At 46.7% G+C, this 25,269-nt stretch overlaps 1 protein-coding gene across 1 annotated transcript in view; it reads left to right on the top strand.

The window, feature by feature from the left end:
- Positions 1-3,252: 3,252 nt before the first annotated feature.
- MYO15B (myosin XVB) overlaps positions 3,253-25,269 on the top strand; it is a 29,568-nt gene continuing 7,551 nt past the window's right edge. The window contains exons 1-33 of the mRNA XM_062610504.1: positions 3,253-3,278; positions 3,786-3,867; positions 5,510-5,587; positions 7,121-7,178; positions 8,670-8,800; positions 8,909-9,004; positions 11,153-11,388; positions 11,469-11,647; positions 12,314-12,386; positions 12,830-13,027; positions 13,140-13,219; positions 13,397-13,494; positions 13,663-13,750; positions 15,147-15,257; positions 15,440-15,534; positions 16,123-16,365; positions 16,819-16,915; positions 17,214-17,354; positions 17,659-17,848; positions 17,975-18,065; positions 18,594-18,816; positions 20,376-20,491; positions 20,983-21,042; positions 21,276-21,351; positions 21,834-21,952; positions 22,207-22,325; positions 22,773-22,914; positions 23,047-23,158; positions 23,480-23,637; positions 23,913-24,025; positions 24,132-24,195; positions 24,436-24,508; positions 24,870-24,946. Coding sequence (XP_062466488.1) covers positions 3,253-3,278; positions 3,786-3,867; positions 5,510-5,587; positions 7,121-7,178; positions 8,670-8,800; positions 8,909-9,004; positions 11,153-11,388; positions 11,469-11,647; positions 12,314-12,386; positions 12,830-13,027; positions 13,140-13,219; positions 13,397-13,494; positions 13,663-13,750; positions 15,147-15,257; positions 15,440-15,534; positions 16,123-16,365; positions 16,819-16,915; positions 17,214-17,354; positions 17,659-17,848; positions 17,975-18,065; positions 18,594-18,816; positions 20,376-20,491; positions 20,983-21,042; positions 21,276-21,351; positions 21,834-21,952; positions 22,207-22,325; positions 22,773-22,914; positions 23,047-23,158; positions 23,480-23,637; positions 23,913-24,025; positions 24,132-24,195; positions 24,436-24,508; positions 24,870-24,946 — 3,843 coding nt within the window. The remainder of the gene's footprint in view (positions 3,279-3,785; positions 3,868-5,509; positions 5,588-7,120; positions 7,179-8,669; positions 8,801-8,908; positions 9,005-11,152; positions 11,389-11,468; positions 11,648-12,313; positions 12,387-12,829; positions 13,028-13,139; positions 13,220-13,396; positions 13,495-13,662; positions 13,751-15,146; positions 15,258-15,439; positions 15,535-16,122; positions 16,366-16,818; positions 16,916-17,213; positions 17,355-17,658; positions 17,849-17,974; positions 18,066-18,593; positions 18,817-20,375; positions 20,492-20,982; positions 21,043-21,275; positions 21,352-21,833; positions 21,953-22,206; positions 22,326-22,772; positions 22,915-23,046; positions 23,159-23,479; positions 23,638-23,912; positions 24,026-24,131; positions 24,196-24,435; positions 24,509-24,869; positions 24,947-25,269) is intronic.

Genomic DNA, 25,269 nt, shown 5'->3' with positions numbered 1-25,269 from the left:
GAGACTGAGATGAGCTCTTAGGCAGAAGCTCTTCCCTGTGAGGGTGCTGAGGCGCTGGCACAGGGTGCCCAGAGAAGCTGTGGCTGCCCCATCCCTGGCAGTGCTCAAGGTCAGGTTGGACACCGGGGTTTGGAGCAAGGTGCTCTAGTGGAAGGGGTCCCTGCCTGTGGCAGGGGTTGGAGCTGGATGAGCTTTAAGGTCCCTTCCAGCCCAAACCAGGCTGGGATTCTGTGATTCCCACCCTGAAACATGGCAGCAAAATTCTCATTTTGCTTCTTCCTTTCATACATGGGTGAATTCTCAGGCCAACTAGGAAAAAGAAAAAAAAAAAAAAAGCACCATTTATTAACCAGGCTGAATTCCTTGTCTATTTGAAAAACGTATGTGTATTTGTGAAATAACAACAGTATATTCTGTCTCTTTATGAATCCGGGTGACATCTTATGCCTGGATCTTCACCCCTTTGTCTGCAGAAGGGGCCACTGATGCCAAGTGACTTCTGTTGTTGTCTGGGTTGGTGAGGTGCACCCACAGGTGCTGTCTTTGCAGTAACTAGGTTTACTCCCTTCTTCTACTCAGAGACTCCATTGCAAAGACTCTGTATTACCTGCTTTGAATGGCTGTTTCTACACATCAGTGGGTGGCTGGCTCCCTGGGAATCAGACTGTGCTTTGAGCATACACGGGTTTGAGGTTGCTTTTCCTATTCTTTGGTGTTGTCTGGGCTGGAAGTGCAGGTGCTGATTCTCCTCAGCCAGAAAGGGGAGGGTATCTGATGGGTGGGTTAATTTTTGTTTGTTTGTTTGTTTTTCCAGTGAAGAGATGGTCATTTTACCATGTAATGTAGGTATCTGTTCAGGGGAGTACTTTCTTTTTGAGAGGCAGTGTAGACGTGCTCCTTCAGGGTGTGATTTGGCACTTTCACTGTAGATTCTTATGAATTGCTATCTGGAGGAGCCCATAGTCTTCCCTGACTGTGTAGCATAGGTAGAATCCTAAGGTCCTAGGATGGGGTGGACTGCAGGTAGCATTGGTGTGTAGGTGGAGTCCTAACAATCGTTACGCACTTCACAGCCTAGTCTCAAATAGGATGGTTTCTGGTAATCCCACCATGTCAGCCTTGCAGGTTTAATACTTTTGCATGAACTGGCCAGTATGGTGCTGCATATAGATACTGCACACAGCTAGCTTTGGCTCTGTCATTTCAAGGAAGAAGAAAAAATTTGGTTTTAAATCAGAACAAAGCCAGTGTTTTCATCCAACTTGGCCTATTGAATTAGCTTCTATGCTGTGCTAAACAGGTCAAAACTGGCTTTTCAGCAAGTGCACTGGAGTTTAGAAACCAAGCTACATGAGATGTTGAAAGGACACATGGGGATTTTAACTCCATGGTTTGATTCTCACCTTACGAAGGTTTGACAAAACCGCAAGATGTTTCTTAAAATGTTCACTTACACACAAACATACACAGCCAGAGGCCTTTCCCTGCAGCCAGTGCTCTGCTGCACAGCAGTGGCTTGGGGACCCACATCGCTCATTGCCCTGTTTTGATGGACCAAACCCAGGAAAAAACTTAGCTTGACCATGCTGTACTGATGAGGTGAGCAGCGTGAGCTAATTCTTAATGGATCACGTTTTAGTTACTTGTGTTGCTATTACTAATAGAAGAAAAACATTTTGTAAAGTAGTTTTAATCTAACTGTTCCCATTTCTTCCTCAAGACTTGGATAAAGCTGGAAATATGATAACACTATCTTTTACAATTTATTTATTTTCACATGCATATCCTGTTTTTCTGTTGTTCCCAGCCTGAACAGGGACAAGTCCAGAATCCACTGAAGTTTCTGAAGAGATTCTTCCTGATCCACTAGGCTTTGTATCAGGCCAGAAAGAGGAGAAGTGCAGATAACCAAAGCAAAGCTGTTACTTTTTGAAATTGCGGTGAGGGTAGCACCTACAGTTCTGGGTCAGGAATCATTACCCTTGTAGCATGTAGACACCCATGCCTCTGACCCAGTGAGCTTATGGGGACTTCTCAGACTTGTGGTAAGTAAAAACCAGGCCGAGCAGGGGCATAAAGTGATCTTTGAGTTTTACACTTAGGATTCCTGTTAAAATCTACATGTTATGATGAATGCTGAAAACAATGGAATATATACAAGTAGGGGTGTTCATCCAAGAGCAGATCTCATCTTCTTTGTCCTCCTTTGCAGCTTGTCTTGCCTCTTAATGTTCAGCCTAGTCAATAACCTAGTCTGAGGGCTTGCAAACTAGATATAAGATGATTTGAATTTCTCAGGTTCGTTCACACTTACTGATCAGAGCAAGCTGCCTGATCAGTGCCATCAGGTGCTGTGCATTCTTCACAAGACACAGCCCCCTGGGAGGGCTGGAGTTGGAGCTAACGATGCCTTTTTGTCTCTGCAGGATTTAGGCGTGAATAGCTTAGAGCAATTTTGCATCAACTTTGCCAATGAACATCTCCCGTGTTTTTTCCAGCCAGACTGCTGTTGCCCAGGAAATCACGCCAGCAGGTGAATGGCAGCCCATACAGAATGAGCCTCAGCTGGAGAGTCTCCTTTAGTAGGGAAGCAGCACGCTGAGTAGGCTTGGCCCTCTTAAGCACTACCCACCGAATCCTAGACCAAAGAACTAGCTATCGAATACCTTTTACTAATTCTGTAGTAAATTAAAAGAAGGGTAATTTGTTAGTGCCTGCTCCCTCTTTTATAAGTGAGTTGATCAGGATCAAGGAGCCCAAACCTCAACTGGTACTTTCAAAGCCTGTGTGGTAGATTCATTGTAGCATTTTATGTACCACTCACCTCCTGGAGATATTTATCAGACTTGCTGCCTTTTGCAGTTCACTTAGCAACTACTCTATCTGGTATTCTATCACTCTACTTAGCAGCTTTCATCTCTTAAATTAGGAAAATCATCAGTGGCTTTAGAAGAAGTTTCATAAGACAAAACCAGACAATTCTAGGCAAATTCCCAACAGCAGTGAAGCACTAACTTCCTGATTTATAAATCAAACCCCTCCATTTGTTCTTGCTTGCATGGCTGGATTTGACTGGTTGGTTTTTAACGTGCAGGAGGAATATAGACAATAGCAGTTAGCTTGGATTCCTAGTTCCAAGATGTACAGTGAATCATGCCTAGATGTCTTTGCTGGAAAAAAAAACCATGGCATCTTGTACATCCTGGATGACCAGACTTCACTGACTCAAGTGAGAAGCTCTTATCCTCTTACATGATCCATCTCACAGAATGGTTATGGTGAGGCAGTTATACAGATTGAATAGACATTGTGTTTGCACAAGTATTAGATATTTTTGCCTTTGGTTTGACAGCAGCTTTTCAGCCTACTGAATGTATGTTGCAGCAGCAGGAAGTGTTTACCTAGGACAGCAAGGTGGGTGGCAAGGCCCCTCCTCATGTTGGCTCCTGACCTGGTCTGCAGGGAATATCCTGTTACTGGAATGGTGAAGGGACTTCCCTGCCACTGAGCAGAGGTTCCAGAGGAAATACAGCTGCTGTCAAAACCATTACAGTAATGTGCCTGTGCTAAGGCTGATATTGTGATAGCTGGAGTAAAGGATGCAGGGGAAACAGCCAAGAGAGGACAAGGCTTAGCAGAGTAAGACCAAATTGAGATTCGCTGATTGTATTAATGGTCTGTTTGGTCCATATCTTTGAAGTGAGTCAACAGTCTGTCTAAATTTAGTTAATATTTCCCTCATTAACAATTCTTCTCTTTTCACATCCCTCTAAAAAATGTTACAGGAAGCTGAAGAAGACCTTGGTGCAATTTAATACCATGATTTTAATCTCCAGATCTTCGATTAAAAAGAGGAAACACTGCCAGGTAACAATGCTCTTTTCAGGATCAGGTGTGCTGCAGGAGCTATTTCTGCTCTTAATTAGACAGAGCTGGTGACTGGGTGGAGCAAGGGCAGGGATGGCTTTAGGCAAGTTCCTGGAAATGACTCAAGAAGGTGGCCTTCACTCTCTGGCTGACATAAAGAAAGTAAGAAAAAGGAACCATAGAGACTGAAGCTTTCTCTCCCTGGATGAATTGGCAAAGGTAGTTCAATTGCAGGCAGTTCATATGTCTCTACTTGAGCTTCCCTAGGTTGCCCCACACAAGACATGAGCTTATTCCATCTGTGGCTTCCAGAGCTGCTGTTCTGCTCAATCTATAAGGAGTCATTCATCTTGCTCTTCCAGTTGTCCAGTTCAGTTTCTGGTGTTTTCCCAGTGACTAAAAAGCATTTTTTCAGTCTGCAGTGATCCTTCCCTGACCCTACAGGTACCTCAGGCTGCTGAAGTCCTTGGCCTTTTGGAAATCAGCCTTTTGTGTCTGTAGCTGGGGTAAGAACAGGATGGCAGTGACTTAAGGTGGAAAATTGTGTGAGGAGAAAGCTGGTTCTGTCAAATGGATTGAATGCATTTTGCACAAGCTATTGAAAACAAAATTTAAATCAGGAACTCAGACCACTTGTCCCTGCAGCAGCAACTAACATCCCCATAGCTGTCAGCCTTATGAGGGGGGGGCAGTACAGCTGCTGGCATGACTAGCAAAGGGTGAGGCAGTTAAGGTCAGTGCTGCTGTTGGAAGACTGCAGAGGTTCCTTTTGCCAGGCCATGCCCTGCCCAGAGCAGTGCTCGTTTCTGTTCCTCTTCCTGCCCCCTCCTACCTGGACAGGATCCAGCTTTTCTTTCTCCGGGGTAACCATGATAGCACAGCTCTTTTGAATCTGTTCCTGTTTCTCCAGTGTTTGCTTGCTGAGGTCTCTGTACATGCAGTAACAACAATAAAGGTCTCAAAGTTCACCTGCTGCAAAGTTCCTCCTTTCCCCTGCCCCACAGCCCTGCCCTTTGGACTTCAGCATGCCTGCTGTCTTTCTCAGCCCAGCCCTCATAACCTCCCATCCTGTCACACCATTCTGCAACACAGACAAGCAGGACAGAGAGAGAGAGAAACAGAGACCCTCCTTTTTAATCTCGGAGTAGGAATCAGGTGAGTAGGACATGGGATGGGATAGGAAAGGGCAGAGCTATAAGGGTGTTATAGCCTTGGACATGGCTGTAACTCACACACCCATGGACAAGTTCATCCATTCATGTCCAGGCTGTGTTACCATATTCTTGGATGCTGGAGGAGGCAAGTGAATGTTTCTGTGTGCTTTTGTCTCGAGATGCACCAGATGCTAGGCAAGGGAGGAAAGGTGTGGCAGAGACGCTGGACGTTGGGTGAGGCCTCTTGCTGTTGAATTGTGTTGTGCAGGGCAGGTGACATTTCAGCAAAGCTAAAGGCTTTGCCTGGGCATCCCCTTCTCAATACACTGTGGTGAGTCCCAAGAAGGCTCCACAGCTCTTCTGTCATTTTATCTGCTGGAGCAGGACACCAGTGCTCACCCATTCACAGAGTGTGTCCCCAGAAGTTGCTGGAAGTGACCTCATATACATCTTTTCCTGACCCCCATCTCACTTTCACCTCCTAACAGCAGGAATTAGAAAAAAGGAAACAAAGGAGGTGGTCTCTGGACAGTGGTGACACAGAGGACAGTCCCAACCAAAGAATGGTAAGTTGTCAAACAGTCACGGAGAGTTGGAGATAGACCAAGACAGGTACTCAGAATGTTCTCCCTCCCCTATGCCCATGTTTGCTGGGGAAGAGAGTACACATGTGTGCTGGAAACCTAGCAGCAAGAATAGGGCTTAGCCTGGTATAAAGAGCCTTCTAACAAAAACTATCTCAGTAGTTCAGTGATTCCCAGTCTTTGAGCAGTCATGCATCACAAAGTGGTCCTGAGGCAGAGTACTGTGTTCGCAGCCCTGGACCTGGTCTTTGGAGCTGGAAGGAAGACTAGTTTTGATAATCATCTTCTACTGTGAAAGGTGGGAATGAGACAGTTCCGGACAAAAACATCTATGAAAGGTGTTTTAGAGGAAGGGAGAGATTAAAGGCTTCATAACAAGTTTAACCTGAATCAACTGCTATAAGTATCACTGCTAACTATTGTTTGTATGTTTAAACCAGGCATGCATTTGCTATGATGTGTGTACCAAGGAAACATGAACTGACATACTCCAAATCCCAGATTTATCAGTAACAACAATGGGAATACTTAGTACTGGATGCTCTTGCAATATTACCTGCTTCCTCAGGTGTGAATTCAGGGCTCTGGATAGTCACAAGCTCATTTCCTGAATACGCCATTGAAAAGCTAGACTTAATGTTAAGTATCTTCTTAGAAGCAAAATCAAACTGGTCAAAAAAAAGCCATGAATCTGTCTTTAGGTGTTGCTTAGGGTTTATGTGGAGATGTCAGAATAGTATGCTGGTGAGGGAAGGCTTTACTGTGAAATCCACAAAACCCAAACCCCCAAATCTCAGGCTTTGTGTCTTTGGTTTGGTTTCCTTGTGTCTTAATCTGAGTAGCCCATTTGAAATGCCCTGATGTTATATGCAGACATTGGTGCTGATGAACTGTGCTGCACTGGCCCATTTAGTTACTACCTTGCACAAATGCATGCACGGTGCAAGGTGAAATCCAGTGAAAAATCAAGGCTCATTGTCCAGCTCCTCATTTGATTTACCGGGGTACAGATCTGAGCTTCCTTAGGAACTTCCAAAATAGTGGTGTGCATCAAAGATCAGAATCAGGTATTTATTTATGCTGTAGCACTCTAGAAGACTGAAAAATAAAAATGGCAGAAAAAAAGAGCAGCAGGAAATGGCTCTTACCCTCCACCTGCAGTCTCTTCTATGCAATATGCCAGTCTTGCTAGTAATGAGGTGAATCAAAGAAAGTCAAATGGGTCAAAGAAAGCAAACTTTCCTATCATTTCCCCTTGTGGCAGTTGATTTAATTAGAAATTACCCACCTTTCCCTCCTTTGCAGACCCATGTCATATACTTGTGTGTTAACACACTGCCCGATTTGTAATGTTTCTGAATGTTGCATAGGTGGAAGTCACTGCCTTTGCTCAGATGCTCAGTACTTGTTCTGGCCGCTTTTGCAAAGGCAGCTTTGCCCAGTCTCAACAGAACTCAGGGTTCACACGCTGTTTCACTGGTACCCCAGTGACTGATTTGCTCACTCTCTGTACAGGATGCGGGGCTTCTGGAGATCCCTGCAGACCTTGCTGCCCTCCTACAGGTAGCTGAAGGTGAGGAATCCTCCCTCCTTCCCTCCCTTTCCTGCACTGTTTTAGTTTATTTCCTTGTTTTCTAGCAGTTAACTATGTGCTTGTTCTACCTCCTGCCTGTCACCTGGGTGGTATCTGAGTTACCATTATTGCAGTGCAAATATGTTAAAGGCAAATGGTGGTGACTATATCGTTTCCCAACACCACAGGGTGGAAAAGCAACTTGGGCCGGTGAGCAGAACTCCAGATTAAAATTCAATATCTCTGTTACCTTTTCGGCTCCTCTTATGAACTGTGCTGGTAGAACTGATGACAGAAATTGCCACTGGTCAGGGCTGTGTGACAGCAAGCTGGTCCCTTGCAGAGCTTAAGCCCATCTTTTCTCTACTCAAAAAATCTTTTAGGAAATTGAAGGTGAAGAAGTCAAAAGTACAATTTTAGCACTGTCGAAGAAACATTTTTGGGTTTTCATTCAAAATTACTTCTTCAAAAGTAACTACTTTTAAACATGGAAGTAGGTAGAAACAGAGCAAGCCCGTAAGATGTAACAATCAAAGGAAATATTTTACTGGGGATGGAAAGTTTTTTTGTTTGTTTTCAAATTGCCAAAATACCACTAATTGAAATAATTTCCCAAGTTGTTGACCTGATCTGGAGCATTAGATTATTTGCAGTTTTGTTTCCTCTATAACTCTGCACAACCTGTGTCTTTGAGTTGCACATAGGTTGAGGCAGTATCTGCCTTTTTATGTTAAGACAGCATCTAACAAAATGACAGTTGTGTCTTTGGCCTTCTGTATAGCACAGTAAAAGACACAATCAGGCAGAAGGGTCTTGTCAATTGGGGCAGACTTTGTTGGATACCCAAATACCACATCCTTCAAGGCATACCCCTCTAGGAACTGCCAGTTGGTCTTGTAAGCATGTTACCTAGAGTAGCTCGGGGAAAAAAACACACTAAAACTGATGAAAATGAAAGCAGATGGGATGTAAAGAGCAGAGAGGAAGGCAGCATCAGGGGGACACACTGGTTTGGAGATTGAGAAATGCACAGAAGCTGTGCAGCATTGAGAAATCTCTCCAATTAGGAAGCATTTGCTCCTCTATTATCCGTTATAAGCCCCTTATACACTGCCTCATCTTGAGGACCTCTCATTTACTTGTTGAGTGAACAGTTGTCAGCAGTATCTCTGCACAGGCTCAGTGTTTCCTAACTTGTAAACTCTGCTTAACAGGGTTGAAACTGCAGGCACTGACTGCCCTCTGGGTGTTACCCAGAGATAAGACTCTGAAAGATGTAAAAGTTCTCCTGAACTTAGGCCTTGTAGTCTCAAGGAAGTGAGGCTGTGCCTGCCTGGGGGTCTGAGGCATCAAGGGTGGACTGGGGGAGTCTGGAGCCAGGGGCCTGGTACAGGTGCTTGGGGAAGGTTAGATGCATGTTAGCCATGTGCTGCATGGCGAGCTCTGGCTGCCTTTCCAAATGCCACAACACAGGAGCTCTTTCTCTTGCAGGTCAATACCGAACACAGGCCAACCAGATAACTGAGGCATTGTCTCCTGAAATCAAGGTCAAAGATGATCTTTCCCTCCCGCCAACCATCAACAGCTATCCTTTCTCCTCCTTCATTAAGTCATACTTCCAGGTGGGAACTTTTTCTGTGTCTCTTCATTGCTTCCTCGCTGGGGAGACACACGAGTTCTAGCAATACCAGGAACAAACTCTGCGCTTTTGTCCTTTTGTTTCTTTGTAGAAGACAGATTTCCCACCCCCTGGCCAGCCTTTGCAGCACCCCTTAACCCATCTGGATGCTGAGTATCAGGAGAGTGCGCTTGAGATCAACAAACTGGTAAGAGATATTTTGCTCATCCAGAAGAAGAGAAGGCTCATGGGAGACCTTTTAACAGTCTTCAATACCTAAAAAGGCCAACAAAAAACCTGGAAAGGGGCTTCTGACAAGGGCTTGTAGGGACAGGACAGACAGGAGATTGAGCTGAGCTCTTAGGCAGAAGCTCTTCCCTGTGAGGGTGCTGAGGCGCTGGCACAGGGTGCCCAGAGAAGCTGTGGCTGCCCCATCCCTGGCAGTGTTCAAGGCCAGGTTGGACACAGGGGCTTGGAGCAAGGTGCTCCAGTGGAAGGTGTCCCTGTCCGTGGCAGGGGTTGGGACTGGATGAGCTTTAAGGTTCCTGTGGTGGGATAGATATCAGATAGGATAGGTATTAGGTATTAGATTCTGTGGCTCTATCTATCTATCTTGATAAGGGCCTTGTTGAAGAGCAGGTAGACATAAGACAATGTTTTGAAGCCTTTACACATCAAGATGCTGGTGGTGGCTACAGTCAGAAAACACAGTATGTGAGGAGAGCAGAATAAATGCTGAGCACTGGAGCAGTCTGGCAGAGATCAGTCAGCCACTTAGGGTTGCTGTGTTCTTGGTGACGCATAGACCAGCCACAGGTCTGTAGGATCAAAGTGAATTGCCTGGTGAGCTAGCCTCAGAATTTGGCAGAACATACAGGAATTAGAGTGCTAAGCCTTAGTTTTCCAATATTCCAGATTCAGTAGCATTGAGAGTATAAGAGATACCTGTCTTCTCAAGCACCTTTTTTATCTGTCAGTCATAAAAAAGTTAAATTTAACCCAGATCTTTTCCATGATGTGGCTTATAGTAAACATGTTGCTTATATCTCCGTTAGACAGTTGTGACAGTACACAACAAGGGGCAATGAACTGTTGTATAAAGGCTGGAAACAGGCAGGGACTGTGTCATGAGGAGAGCTACACCCGGAACCACACCCTAATGCTGTAGAGTTTGCGTGAGAGGGTTGGTGTTAACTCTCTGAAACACACATTAAAAATTGTAATGATGACTGTGAAAACAGAATGGAGCTTCAGATGATTTCTAAGTGAATCTTTTGACAATTACACGTAATTCAAATCAGCATGTTAGGAAAGGTAATACCTAAACCCAGTCTCTTGTTTTGTCCTAATGATCGTAATTATAGGAGAGCACAAGCTTCAATGAAATCTCGTGAACAGGACTGTGTTTAAGCAGACTACTGTTATTTTTCCTGAAGATTGAAGATAATTTTTATCCATTGCTAATAAAAAGAATAAAATATCTGTTTCTTTGGCAAGGGCTATAACACAAAGAATTCCATGAGAATTGAACAGCCACCATCTCCTGCTTTTCTCAGTGGATTCCTGACATGATTACTACCATTAAATTACTACCATTGGGTTACTAACTCTTTTAAGAAGCGTTGTTCTCTGAGAAAAAGATAGGCCATCTTCGTAAGTGTTTTTTCCAAAGCTGTCTATGGCACATTTTTGGGGAAAAAAAATAAAAAAATCTAATGACATAATGGGGTGAAAGAAATTACTTTGTCTGAAGGGTGAGAAATATAAATTACAGAAGATACTAAGATGCTTATATGCATAGGCAAGGAGATGAATCATTGCTTGAGTCCGTTGAGATGCCACATCTCATACCATTTGGTATAATATTAACTACATCAAAGTCTTTTCAACATTCAGTTGTTAGTGTTTCTTCATGTATGGCTCTCTCAGCTTTTCACAAAGCTCAGCTAAGCATCAACTTCTTTTTCACAGCTAGACAGCCTGTGGGCTCAGACACAGTAACAAAGAGCCTACCGTAACTTGCTTTTGTACTTGAACTCTGCCTAAAGAAGGCGAAGTATTTTGCCCAAGAACAAATTCTGAGTCAGAGGCATACCTAAGAAGAGGCTGAAGTCAGCCTGACTTTTTAGCAGGGTTCAATCTCTATGAACATTGCCCCCAGATTCCCAAAACTTGGGTGATGCACAAAACCTGAGAAAAACTCAGATCTCAGTCTGAGTGTTGGCTGCTCTTCTTAGGCTCACAAACACACTGTGTCTACAACCCAACTAGGAACTGAATATGCCACCTTACAACACAGTTTGTGACCGAGGTTTACAGCCAGAGCTCTCTCTCTTTTTCCCCTGGATACTTCTAGATTTTGCGGTTCATTGGTGACAGGAATCTCCATGGCTGGCAGGAGGTGCTTCTGGGCAACTACATTGCTGGGAGAGGTTTGAATAACGTGGCTCTGCGCAATGAAATCTTCAGTCAGGTGGTTGCCCAGACATGGAAAAACCCAGACATGGAGTGCAGCCAGCGAGCATGGGTCCTGATGGCAACTTTGCTGAGCTGCTTTGCTCCTTCCCCAGCACTGGAGAAGCCACTGCTGAAGTAAGGAGGAGAAAAGACCCGGCTAAGCTTTCAGTAAGGTTGAGATGAGCAGTGTGTTAAATGCAGTTGTCTTGTCCTAGATTTGTGTCAGATCATGGCATGGAGGGCTACAATGCTGTCTGCCAGCGCAAGATCTTGACAGCAGCACAGTTCACAGAGACAGACACTACGGTCTCTCGGGCATACCCTCCCACTCAGCTGGAGTGGATTGCGAACCAGAGGAAGGGGAAGATGGTGCTGGATGTTCATACCTTTAATGGTAACTCGTGCTTCTGCCCTTCCTCGATCTTCTACACCCTAAGGACTTTTCCAGTGCAGAAATGAGCACTCAGGAAATCCTTCCCTCAGCTTAGTAAAGTGGGAGCAGAACACCGATTGCTTCTGCCTGGTACAGCCAGCGGGAGCACAGGCATCTGAATCGAAACTCAAAACTCCCAAAGTCTGGGCCTGGTGAGACCTACTCAGGCTGAGGGATGAGATTCTTCTGAGTTTGTGCCCCTCTTAACAGAGGGTTGTTCTGGTTGTGTATCTCTGTGAGTCCTGTTATCTTTTACTGCACAGCAGCAACTGCTGCCATTGTTACAGAGTCTTTCTGCCTTTCTCCCTTCTCACATGTGGCTTATGGTGCCTCTTGAGTGATCTCTGTGAACTGAATGCAGAATATCCCTACTCTGGCTCCTTGGTGGCCTAAGTGAACCAGGACACTACAAGGGTTTTCAACTGCCAGGTTGGAAATGCCAACCTGTGCCATCAAACAGTTATTCTGGATGTAAATGTGCTCATGTAGCACTTCCATGTGTTTTCCGTACTCCTGTGGCCCCCATTCAGGACACCATCTGGGCTTTGCTTGTGTCCTGCTGAACTTAGGTGTTGCTTTGGGTCCTGCTGGGCAGGCTGTGTGTACTAACATTCTTTTCTGTGCTAGAGGAGAAGTTCTCAGCTGAGGTGGAGTCCTGGATGACTGGGGAGCAGTATGCAGGCTGGATCCTGAGTGCAAGGTACTGCCAGAGGATGGGAGAAGATCTGGGGGTGTGAAAGAGGCTGTCACTACTTCTAAGGTTCAGACTGGTCAGGGCTGCAGGTTAGAATTTAAATGGTTAGCTGTGGAATAGCCACTCTTTTACCCACTCCAGCTTGTCATCTCCCCTTCACCCTTCCATCTGTGTGTATAAGCTGCAGGTCTCTTTAGAACAATCACTGGCATGATCTGTCAGAGCATCTTCAGAGAAAAAAATGGCAGAAAGAAAAAAAGAGGCTATATCTTGAGTAATTCTAGTTTTTTCCTGGCCCTGGACACTTAATAGTTAATTCACACCCTAAATCATAACAACTTAAGCCAGGATAGACAAGGCAAGAAGAAACTGAATCCAATGTTTTCCTTTCTCTTTCTTTCCCCTGCCTACCTGGACATATTTTCTCTCCATGCTTTCCCTGTTCCCAGGGGCTGTGATAAGAAGTCTCAAGGGTGGTCTATCTCCATGTTTACTGGCAACACATGGCAGGACCTGCTGGGCTGTGACTTCGTGCTGGACCTCATTGGAGAGATGGAGGAGCCCAGCAGCCCCTCTCAGTCCTCAGCTGAGTACCCAATCACTCCTGAAAGGGACAGAAGTTTCCTCCAGAACTCTGACCTGGCTTTGTAAGTCACCTAATGCTCCCATCCCATCGCTTGTGGCCCTGTCACCAAGTGGCTTGTCTTTCTCTCAGCACTGTCCTCTGTACCGTTGTCATGTCATTTTCCTCTTGAACAGAATCCCTCCTGCTCCAGGCATCCAGGCACCTACCTTCCCACCACCTAGCCTGCCTCCAGAATTCAACAATCTCCATCCAGGTAAGCTCTTGTCCAGGACTGCGGATGACACTTGAAGGGCCAGATCAGAGCAGAGGGTGATTCTTCTTGATGTAGAGCAAGGAAGGTCTACACTCCGAAACATGACTGTCTAACAGGGACTGAAGGCAGGGGAATGTTCCTTACCTGCCTTGTCACAAGACTTCTCTCTGCTCTTAGATCCAAGATTCAGAGATGACCTGAGGACCCCTGTAGGCTTGGATCACTATGTGGATGATCTCTTCAGCACTGTCCTGCAGCAAGGCTCCAGATTGCCAGTAAATCCCTCCATGTTCCCACTTAATTTCTGAGGCATTCCTGCCCCTATGTCCCCCTCAAGCATCCCTCTGCCTATTTACTCTGCCTCTGCACAGCTGAGACATGCTGGCTATCTCTCTGTGAAGTCCATCTCTCCGAGCTCAGATAGTTGTCTTGTCTTGATGCAGGATATGGAGAACAGGGAGATTCTGACTGGACGCCTAAAAGGAGGTGGGAAGATTGGACCCACACAGAGAGGAATCTTTCCTTCTACAGGTCTGTGAGGGGATGGGGACAGCTGGGAACATCTGTGGGACTTCAGTGAGCACAAGTGAGGCAGTCTCTTAAATGCTAATATTTCATGGGCTCAGATGATTCATGAAGAGCATGGGTCATTAGTGTAGGTCATTAGAAGCTGCACTCCTCACCACCAGGTGCTCAAGACAGGTGCTTTGGAGAAGGTACCACCTTTTTCTGCTTTTAATTTCTCTCTCTAGTTGGTCTTGGGGTCAAAGCAACAGGTAACTTGTTTCTAACCCAGGTCACCTCTTCCCAAGGCGAACACTCTTACATCCTGTATTCACTTTCTATTCACCTTGTGCATTCACAAAGTAGTTGCTGCCTTTCTCAGGGAAGGTTTTGATCTTATTGCTTCCTTATAGGCTTTCCCATCATCTCTAGTTATTCCTTAAGTTAGTAAGTCTTGAACTCTACAGAGGTTCTGGTTTGTGTGTTTGATTTCTTTACTTTTGCTCATTTCTGTGGTGCTAAGACTCAGGCGTTTTTAGTAGGGTGGAGTCAAACACCAAGATATTAATGGCACTGAGAAATCTGCACGTGTAGGAGCACAGCCAGTGGTTTCAGGAAGATGGGCTATGTCCTGTTCTGATCATTACTGAGATTGGGACTGGTTTTGGCTATTGTAGAGGCTCCAGGGCATGACAGGCTCTATTACAGATCACCAGCCTGAGGCCAGGTAGCTTGTAGCTACTTAGATCAATGAGGAATGTGAAGATCTCTCTGTGGCATTCTGGGCCGTGCTCACTGGCAAGGACATCATGATTAAACAGACCTGTGCTGTGTGCTGACTCACTCCTAAGACTAATCTCTGTGCCCCTTCTTTAGTCGGCTTTGCCCTCAATGGGATTTCTGTTTTGTGGCCTCATGTTGGACTTGACTGCTGAGAGCAGAGGAATTCCTTTCTCACCACTGTTCCTTCACATAATACACAATGCCATCGAGGCCACAGCTTACTGTTCATTCATCCTTGCTACATGGTGTGAAGAGTCTGATATGGATGTGGCAGTCCCAGAGATATTTGCCCATCCCTCAAGAGAAGCCTTTAGCTATAATCATGCAGAGGCAGGAGTTATTTACATACTTAGTCATGAAAGATGGTGGTGTCCTAAGCTAGGCTGCAGAGGCAGAGACTGCAAAGCTGCTCTTGTAAAGTCTGGCAGACTACATGTTTCTCTTTGGTTTCCTTTTTCCACCTGAGTTTTGATGTGTCCTGCTGTGTGTGAAGAGCTAAACTATTCAAATGTCCCAGTAGTTAGTGCATGGGGAGAGAACAAGAGGCACTCAGCCTGTGTGATGTGCTCTGCAGGACTGATCAGGGCTTTCTCACCTGCTATTCCCCAAAAGCACTGTGCTTATGGTCTTTTGCCTTGAGGCTTTTCTGGAGTGACTCAGACACCAGTTTACCATCCCATGCCTTCCATGATGGGGATGCCAGCAGCCATGCCTATGATGCCAGCAGCTGCTGGGATTGCACCTATGCCAGGTAAAAATACAGTGTTTCAGTAACTGTACAGGGTAAGAGACTGGAAGGGTGGGTGTCGTAATGGGGCCTTGTGCATTCATATATCAGTCAGTGCGCAGAGAACACTCAGCTCTGGGCTGATGCTCAGCCACTGTGGGGAATGATTGCCTGTGGGCTTTTGTAGATGTGTGTGTCTTCCACAGCCATGGTTATGCCCCAGCCTGTGGTTCCATCTGTAGATCCCAACCAGTTAGCAGCACAACAGCAAGCCTTTATCAACCAGCAAGCAATGCTCATGGTGAGTGGAAGGGGCTGGCTGGGAGAGGGCCAGAAATGGGGGCAGGAAAATGCACTGGTGAATGTGCTGGGAAAAGGTTCACCATGCTCTCCTCCTGTCTTAGAGCTCTGTAACACTCTGCTCATGTGCTGGGGGTTAGCTATATAAAGTTGGGATGATTTAAGACTGAAAACTGAGAACCCCCGTTTTGACACTTTGTGTACCTGGGGACACTTGGGTACCATATGTGAGCAGGGAAAAGAGAAGGCCCCTAGAAGCCTCAGCTGTAATTCCCATGTGTTTTAAAACTGGAATTTGCTACAGATGCAGATCTGCAGTGTTCCGCTTTCTCTACAAAGCCTTGTGAGTGCGTGGGAGTCCCAGGCTGCTCTCACTGGTAGCTGAGTCTTTGGGATGTTCTTAGGAGCTCCGAATACTTGGCTAGGTGGGAGCAGACTCCCTGGCCATGCCTTGTCCGTAATACTGGGAAACTTGCAGTTGACTATGTAGATGTTCTGTGATTACCAGTGAAAGAATGGGACAGTCTGACTGCTAGCTGGTGGTTTTGTGTAGCCTAGAGCTCATGGATGTTGCAATTCCTTCCTCCAGGCCCAGCAGATGACCCTTCAAGCCATGAGCATTTCCCAGCAGCAGCAACAGCAGCAGTGGCAACAATCTCTTGAGAAATCAAGGCCAAGAGTCTCAAGTTCACCACAAGCCCAAGCCCCAGCTCCAGCCTCAGCCCCAGTCCCAGTCCCAGCCACTTTCCCAAAACCTAAGAAGACTCCCAGCAGCCAAAATGCTGCTCCACCACCAAAGGCTCCAGAGCCACCAGCTAAGGAAGAAGAACTAGTATGAGAAACAAACAGTAGTGATGAAATTGGTTTGAATTTTATGATTTGTGTTTACTCTGCTTCCTTTCCAGTGTGAAAGTGGTTTGGCAGAGAGCAGAGCAGAGCCATGCTTACCTATCATACTGAGGCCTTTCAAACTCTGCTTGCTGAGTCTTTAAGACACAGGATCAAACCTTGGTGGCCTTGGTTTGGCTGCAATGTTGGCCAGTTAATTCCCCAAATTCATCACTCTAAGTTCTTTATCTTCTGGCAAGCTGTCTTGGGCCTCTAACATGCTCCTCTGTCTCTGGACTTAGTTGGTGATTCCTTGGGTCAGAGACTGACCTCTTGAGACAGTCCCAGATAGGGAGTTCTAGATCAGATCTTGTAAGGGAAGATCACCTCTGACCTTAAGGGCACTGGAGGTATCTCCTGGCTAGTGCTGACTAACCACGTTGTGAACTGCTTGCAGGTTTATGACTACACAGAAGACCAATTCTCCAGGAGTGAAGATGATGACTATCCTCGGGAAACCTTCCAGCAGAAAAGAGACTATTTTCAGAAAATGGGTGAGTATCTACCACTCTGGGAATTTTACTCATCCCTAGCATAACAAGGAACTCTTTTCTCCCTGTGCGCAACACAGCAGGAGCTGAGTGCGGCAGGAGTTTTGCATGCCTGCTCAGCTGGCTACAATTCAGGTTGTGAGGTGCTGTGTGGCTGGTTTTCTAGAGGTTTTGGGGCTTCTGACTGCCACACCCCACTTAATTCTAGGCATCTGCTGACTGATGCAAAGGTGGGAACTATGCCATCAGTGTTAGGTTTTGGCTGCAGGTTTAATTGATTCAGATCCCCCTTTCTATGTAGGAGAGCAACAGATCCGTGTGAAGAAAGTCAGTCCTTCCAAAACCTGGACCCCTCCAGCAAATCCCCAGCCAAAGCAGGAGGAGAAGGAAGAGGAGCAGGAGAAGAGGAAAGAAGAGAAGCCTGGCCCTAAAACAGAGGCAGGTAAGATGCTGTGCAGTGGAGACCCAGGCAAGCTGACAAACAGAAACTTTCCAGGAGCATCAGGCCAGGATATAGCCAGGGGAGGAAAGGATCTGGCTCATCTGTGAGTCTGCATCTTGACTAGAGAGGATAGAGACAAGGCCCTGAGCTTTGGGAAGTGGGATCCCAAAATTCCAAAGGATCAAGGCAGCTCAAGGCCATGACCACTCAGCTTTCGGGTGGAAGAGAGGGAGCTTCAAATAAGATAAAGGCATTTCTCCTGTGTTTTTGGTGGTCTGTTGGTTAAAGCTGTTATCCCCAACAGCTTCTGCTCCACTTTTGCCACCTCCTGAGCCAAAGCCAAAACACCAGACACCAAAAGTAAAGAAGGAGCCATCGGTAGTGAAGGCTTCTGGCCCCGAGTTGCGACCTGCACCCAGCCGGGAGATCCGCAACATCATCAGAATGTACCAGAGCCGGCCAGCCCCCGAGCCCCAGCCCATCGAGCCTGTCAGGTGAGAGCAGGATCCACCCAGCACACAGGAAGGAGATGAGTGGGATTATATCCCACTGCCACATGGCTCCATTGTGGCCCCAAACCCTCTGCAGCCCCTGTAACTGTCTTCCTCATTTCCTTCCAGGAAAGTATCTAAGCCATTTGTGAAGAAGAATGACCCCAAAAATGAGGCTCTGGCCAAGCTGGGAATGATGAACCTCCCATCTCCCAAATCAGTGAGTTCTTTTCTCTCTGGTCACCTTAAGACCTCAGCAGAGAGTCTGTGTATTCAGTCTCCAAAAAGTTGGGAGCTATCTGGTAGTGCAGCATCAGCCAGGTAATGTCTTCTTAGGTTACTAGAGAGCTATGAGCTCTTACCGCGGTGCTGCTAACCTAAACTGGGTTTCAACCTGTAAAGTTGCTTGAGGTCATGAAGAAAAGGCTCCTGGAGCTGCAAGTTCTACTGTGGTATGTCTAAAGCCTATCTGGAACCAAGCAACTCATGTTCCCCACATTTGGCACCAAGGTCTTGGCCCGTTAATGTCTTTTGTCCCCTCCTTAACTGGAGGCTTTAATCTCAAATACTTGGTTGTCTGCACCTAGATTTGATTGATCTTCCTCTGTTTGTAGATGGTATGTTGATTTAAAGGTCCTGCTCACACAGATCTTTCTCCCAGGGTTGAACTGCTGCCCTAGAGATGACTTAAAAGGACAGCACAGTAATGCAGAGAATTACCAGGTCACACGGTTTTGCTGTCTTGCAGCCATCCCCACTGCCACAGGAGAAGAGACCACCTCCACCTCCCAAGCCCAAGCCTGGCTCAGCTTCCAGCTCTATCAAGGAGAAACATTTGCCTCTCCTCTCTGTCTTCAGCCAGGGGAGTACCCCACCAGATTCCCAGGCCCCTCCTGCTCCCCCTCTTCTCCCACCATTGCCTTCTCCTCTCTTGCCTGAGACCCCAGGCTGGCAGGAATCCACAGGGAAGGGTGAGTATTGACTTCACCCAAGTGCCATTTGGTAGCAGGGGGGGAATGTGGTTGTGATCAGCCCAGTGGCCCGGCAGAGTCTCAGCACGTGTTCTGTCACGGGGGAGCTGCCTGAAGACTGAGTGGGGTGTCTGAAATCAGAGACTGTCATAGCTCCAGTCTGGCCCAGTAACCAGTTTGGCACTTCCCAGCTCAAACTGTTCCCTTTCTTCCCTGCGCTGTGCAGGACATCAGGCACAGAGGATGAAGCAGGGGCTGGGCTTCTCTGAAAAATGCAGCTCAAACCAGAAAGGACCTTCAGGCTACAGCAGTATCAAGGTCCACTTCTCAATATATTTTATTGCTTACCTGAAGCATAATTACTTTATCAAAGCTGTAATTCAATGTATGAACTTTAGACTAGGGAGGAATTGGAATCTAGGTGTTGTTTTACCTTCTAGAGCCTCTGGAGGGTCCTTACAAACAGGCTGAGGAATGAAGGAGTATTCTGAGGGCAAATGAGAGTTTGGAAGGCCTTAGACATTGTCTATGAAGTCATATGAGGGGTGTCTGGATACTGCCCACCTAAAAATGGCATAGCTAATGCTTCTCAGCAGTAATTTGACAGTGTTATTCAGTCTTCGGGTTTGCCTCTGAATTTCAGTGGGAACCTGGAGCCATAATTAATTTTATATTTTGCTGCTATTTTGGATACATATACCAATGTATTTCAAGCTGTTTAAAACTCTGATCAGCATCACATTTTATAACATGCAAGGAACAGTCAGCCAAACACATTACTGAAGAACTCCACCCTGCAGCATTTTCCTTGGTGTTAAAGACTTTGCATGATTCATTCCTTATCTGGCTTAGAAAATATTTCTTTAGGAAGTCCTGTGAAAGTAAATCAAAGTAACTGGATTAGCCTGAAAAATTTCTACATGCTTTTGAATAGGAATATAGAAGCAGCTGAACTGCTGCTGCATAATAGTGGGATCTGTTATGTTTCTTGGCTAGGATCTCTGGAGTTTTGAAAGTTGGAAGTGCTTAAATGAAGACATTCTTACCTCAGAAAGCAATTCCTTTGAATGGTTGCCTTCAAACTGAGCCTGTCTTTAACAGCTCTCCTTCAGAGAGAAAATCCACTGCAAATCCTGGATGCCTCGAACCAGAACCTTACAGCCTGCAAGCTCAGACGAGAACTTTTATGTCCTTTTGAAACCTTTCACAGCCTTTTTATAATGACATAAAGTGAAACTTGCATCCTCAACCTTAAGCACAGGGGTAGTATTTTGCCTGGGATCCTGTTTGCTCCCTGTCTCTGGAGTATTCCTATTATAAACAGTGAACTTTGTGGCTTATACAGCAACTATACCTGCTATCAGATATACTGGTACTCACATAGCATCTGTTTTGTGCATGCACTCACATTAGCTGATCACTGACCTTCAAGAGGGTTCCTACCAGTAATCCTCAGGCATAAGGCTCTGTATGCTTTCACTTGGTATGTCTTTGGCAGGTGGAAAGGTGACCCTGTGGTCTGCAAATCCCATCTTCATGGCTCTTTTTTTCTCACACAGACTCTGCTGTAACAGTAGCAGAAGATGATGGTATCAAGACCCAGTTGTACAAGCTCACTAGCAGTGTCAGCTTTTCCTATGTCAAGCCAGCCTGGAAAATCTTCCTGCGCAAAGAGGTACAATTCGCTAGCTGAGGGCTGGCTACGGGGGAGGAAACTGGTCCCAAAATAATTTTTTGTCACAGGCACCCAGTGTGACATAAGAGCACAGAGACAGGAGTCAGAAGCATGGGGATCTCATAGGGGATCTGGGTCCTGCTCTGCCTTACCGACTCTTGTGTCTCAGTTTCCCTACCTGTCCTTTTCTTCGTCTGCAAAGCACTGAGAAATCTACAAATAAAGTAAATCTGTTGTTACCTGGTGTTTTCCTGTTAAAATCGTATAAATGGGTTTAAAATCAAGTATTGGAGAGTTCACTGAACTGACCAGGGTACATCCAAGGGTTTCACCACTTTATTACTTGTCCTCCACTCCTGGCCCTTCTGTTCACATTCAGCATCTCTTCCCTGCCTGTCCTTGGAGATGAACTTGCTTCTCTATGGGAAGCTATTTCTGCAACATCTGTAAACATCTGTAACACCACTGTTGTCTTTATCCTCCTCTTGTAGGTGTTTTACCCCAAAGAAAACTTCAGTCACCCTTATTGTCTGAACCTGCTGTGCGAACAGGTATGTACTGGTGTGTGACTCAAGGCCTGTTGTCTCTCTGGTGTGGAAACACTCCATAAATACATTGCATGTGTTGCCATCTCTTCAGCATCTCTACTGGTGCTAGTCCTTTCTTCAGGTCCATCCAGTCAAGCCCCTGTTCACTCCTCTCTGAAACTGTTTAACAGCCTCAGATGCTCCAAGACAAGATGTGGCCTTTTCAGTGGAAGCCTCTCTGTTTCCTTCCTTTGCAGATCATACGTGACACCTTCTCTGATTCCTGCTTTCGCATCTCCAGGGAAGAGAAGCGCAAGATGAAAGATCTGCTGGGTAATTAACAGCCCCATCATTCCTGTGCCCATCCCAGTTTTTGGTTTGAAATGGGAAACTTGCCTCCAAGCCCCTTCAGGCAGGACTTAGGGCAGAGGAGAAATGTTTGTTACAAGAAAGCACATTTTTGTGTGCTGTGTAGCGCAGTGTAGGAATGTTTGCTTAATTCCAAATGGCCAGAAAATGGCCCTGAAATTTCTCAGAGCCAGCAAAACTTATTTCTGATGTGTTTATTGTGGGGAGAAGGAGCTGAGGCCCAAGGATGGGATTTTGAGTTGTCTCAAAACACAGTTGTCTTCTTTGACAGGAGGCGTGAGAAACTAGTAGTAGACTGATGTGTGCAAGCAATGTAGTAACCTTTCACCTCTGCATGTTGTTTGCTGTAATCGCCAAGGGGGGGCTGGTGGGAATGAGGCCCTGGGCAGAGAGAGACTTGGCATCTTTGTCTTGCTGAGAAAGTATCTGCTCTGTATCACTGACAGCGGAGTTCCGGGTTGGCAATGACGTCCAGTCCATTCAGGAGGATGGGATAAAGAAGAGGATTGTACTGGCTGCTCGGGATAACTGGGCTAACTATTTCTCCCGCCTTTTCCCAGTTCATGTGAGTTTTGGTCTTCTCACCAGACGCTGGGCTTACTTTAGCTGAGGAGCTCTAATTCACCCAGGATCTCTTTCTGTCTTCCTGCCTGGCCACACATCACTCATTCTTCTGTGCCTTCTGTACTTTGCTGGGTTTGACACCACTGTCATCCCAGGGCTTCCTTTGTGATACATGTGGCAGCATCTTCTTCCCCTGCTGCATCCTGTCCGTGTGCGATGGAGCCTTTGATACTTGCTCCTGCACTTTCCTTACAGGGTGAAAATGGAAGTGATGTCCAGATCCTGGGTGTTTCTCACCGGGGCATACGGCTGCTGAAGGTGATGAAAGCAGCTGGTTATAATCCTGAGCACCTGAAGATTCTTTGCAGCTACTGGTGAGCAAAAGGGCACTGGTTGCTGCAAGATGATAATTTGTCACTTGTAGGATGCTTTCAGAGTGTTAGGGGGCAAATTGAACAGGTCAACTGAAAATTCCCTGTTTGTGCTGTACATTATAGGGATGTCCTATCCCAGTTGTGACTCACTGACCCTCCTTCTAATGAGTTTGGCCTTTCCCTTTCCTTCCTTCTTTGTGCTTTACTTGCAGTAAGTGAGTGCTGGGTCTGCACAGTCAGCTCCATGCGTGGAATAAAGGTCAGGGTAATACAGTGAAAGCCATGAGCAGCCTATGGTCCTATTTCAGTAATACACTACTGGTGAAAGGCCACTCTTGGAGCATGCTGAGGCCTGTCTCCATCTCAGTCCTCGGTGCAGCTCCCACCCCCATGATCTGCATCCCTAGCTCTGTCAGAAGGAGTCTGAGCATGCTGCTGTGTTCTCAGCTTTGCAGATGTGCTGTCAGTGGAACTGAAGGGCAGTGATACCCTGGTGTTCTCTCTGAAGACAGAGCAGCTCTTCTTGCGCTCTCTAAAGGCTGCGTGCATCAAGGCCTTGGTGGAACTCTTCATGCAGGAGCTGAGGCAGGTGAGGGAGCAGGTGTGGTGCAGTAGGGAATTAAGGTGGTTTCCCACATGGACCCACAGGGTCAATGGGATGACATGGTCTGAGTCCTTCACATTCTGGGGATGAGATTTGACCTCATTGCTTTTTCCCCAGGATACCAACTATGTCATTGCTCTGCACAGCTACGTTGTGGATGACAAGAGCCTTCTTAGCTTCAAAAAGGGTGACCTCATTGAGTTACTGCCCATGCAAGGCGTGGAGCCAGGTGAGGGAGTTTGTCGAGATTGGCAGGAAAGGTGGGGACTGGGTTCAAGGGCCTGTTGGACCCATGGTGCTGAGCTCTATGTGCTGCTGTCAGGTAAATCAGAGGAAAACATTGTGTTAAGGGCTGGCACAGTCAGTCTTAGTTCTGCCATTCTCTAATCACAACCCTCCTTGTTCCAGCTGCCATAGTTATGAGGAATGTTACCTTAGGCTGTGGGAAACCCTGGTCAGTCTGATGCTCTTCTTTGCCAGCAAATGCTTCACTGCTTGTTTCTCTTTGTAGCTGCAGTGACTCCTGACTCTTCCTCCACTGCTTCTGCAGGCTGGCAGTTTGGCTCCACCGGTGGCCGCTGTGGTATTTTCCCTACCAGCCTGGTGCAATTGGCTGCAGCACCTGATTACCTCAGCACCAGCATGGACAGACATGGAGGGCTGTGGAAGAGCATGAAGTATTCCTCAGAGAGCAGGAACACCAGCAGGGTGAGTTGTCTTTGGGGAAGTTCTAGGGGATACAGCCGGGTGCTCTGGGAGGTGCTGGGTTTGGTCTGTGGTCCTGGTAGCATCTGGTAGCATCCCCTCAAAGACTGGAGGGAAGACTACTTAATCCTTGCAGGTGGAGACACTCAAATACTATTATAGTGGGAGGGGGAGGCACTAAACACAGATAAGGCCTTCCCAGTGCTGCAGGTGAGGAGAATATGCACTGCAGTTCCTCAGCTAACTTCTTAGGGTGGATTTGGTGCCTGTCTCTGCAGAATTCTGCTCCTAGCCTAACATCAGAACCTGACAGCATCATGTTAGTTGCTGCTGGTGATCGTTATACCATGCTTGACTTTGCCACAACCTACTTCCGAGAAGCTCAGTCCATGTGAGTAGGCTGTCGTCCTTCCTGAACAGGCATACCCACCTGTCTGACCCACCAAGCCACTTCTGGGGATATTTCTTGGATTACATGTTCTCTCTCCTCTATCTAGGCAGGGACTGAAGGGGATGGCTGCTGAAAAGAAGAGTATAGCTCAGCTGGTCCAGCACACCAAGGTGAGCCCAGTCTTTCCCCATGCCTACAGTCAGAATCCCAGCTCCAGCATTGCCTCTAGCTTTGTCCTCACAACAAAAGAGCAGAGGGCAGATCCTTGGCTGCAGTCTCTGGAGAAGTGTAGGTGCCTTCTACTCTTGAGTCCTGCTTGCAACACACTGGGAGCTTGTGTCTTCATGAAGCCTGCAGCACAGCTCTGTGTGATCTGCCTCCCCTGTTTACCCTTGTATTCTGCCCTGCAGGTCCCAATCCAGGAATCTTTGCTCCAGTACTCTGATAGAGAGCTCAGTGAGCTTGCTGCAAAGAACTTCAAGAGTGAGTACCTCCCTAAGACGCAACACTAGAGAGGCTGGAGCCAGGGTGGCCTTGATGGGCCACACATAGGTATCACGGGGCCCAGAGTGGGGAAGGAAAGGTGTGAGAGCAGTGTCCCTCCTAAAGCATTTCTGCAGTTAGTAACTGCTGAAAGCATCCCGTCAAATGTGCTTTGCCTTGAGTGCAAAGTGTCCAAGAACACACACTGCCTGGGCTGATGCCCCACCGACTTCACATGTCCAGTGCAAGCCCCAGAAAAGCCTGTGGAGCAGGAAAGCTTTCAGGGCATTTTCTAATCTACTACCTGCCCCATGGCAGGATCACCTCTGCTTAGATCTAAATGCCAGCCTTTGCCTTGCAGCTCTGATGCGGTTCATGGGAGATCAAGCAAAACTCAAGAACCAAAATGAGGTTGAATGTGTCTATGAAATCCTTCAGGTTCGTGACCTTTCCCCAGGCAAGGCACTGAAGCACCAGTGGGAATGAAAGGCCATGCTCGGAAGGGAGAGAAAAGGGAGAGCCATAATGCAATCTCCTAAATGCTAAAGGGAGCTGAAACAGAGAGGCTGATTAGAAACTATGGGGCAGAGGGGTTGCGAGTAAATGGTTTCCCTGGATATCGCTGTCTGGGATATCACAGCTGGGATCACAGCTTGCCTCTTCTTCTCTGGGCCTAGGCAGCACCAGAGACCAGAGGCTGCAAAGCCCAAGCTTTAAGCCAAATTGGCAGCGCTCTGAAGCTGAGAGATGAAGGGCACAGA

The sequence above is a fragment of the Pezoporus occidentalis genome, unplaced genomic scaffold, assembly GCF_034315485.1.
Source record: "Pezoporus occidentalis ecotype Australia unplaced genomic scaffold, CSIRO_AGI_Poc_V1 ctg148, whole genome shotgun sequence".
NCBI lineage: Eukaryota > Metazoa > Chordata > Aves > Psittaciformes > Psittacidae > Pezoporus > Pezoporus occidentalis.
The sequence above is the reverse complement of the archived record's forward strand: the minus strand, read 5'-3'. Positions and strand labels throughout refer to the sequence as shown.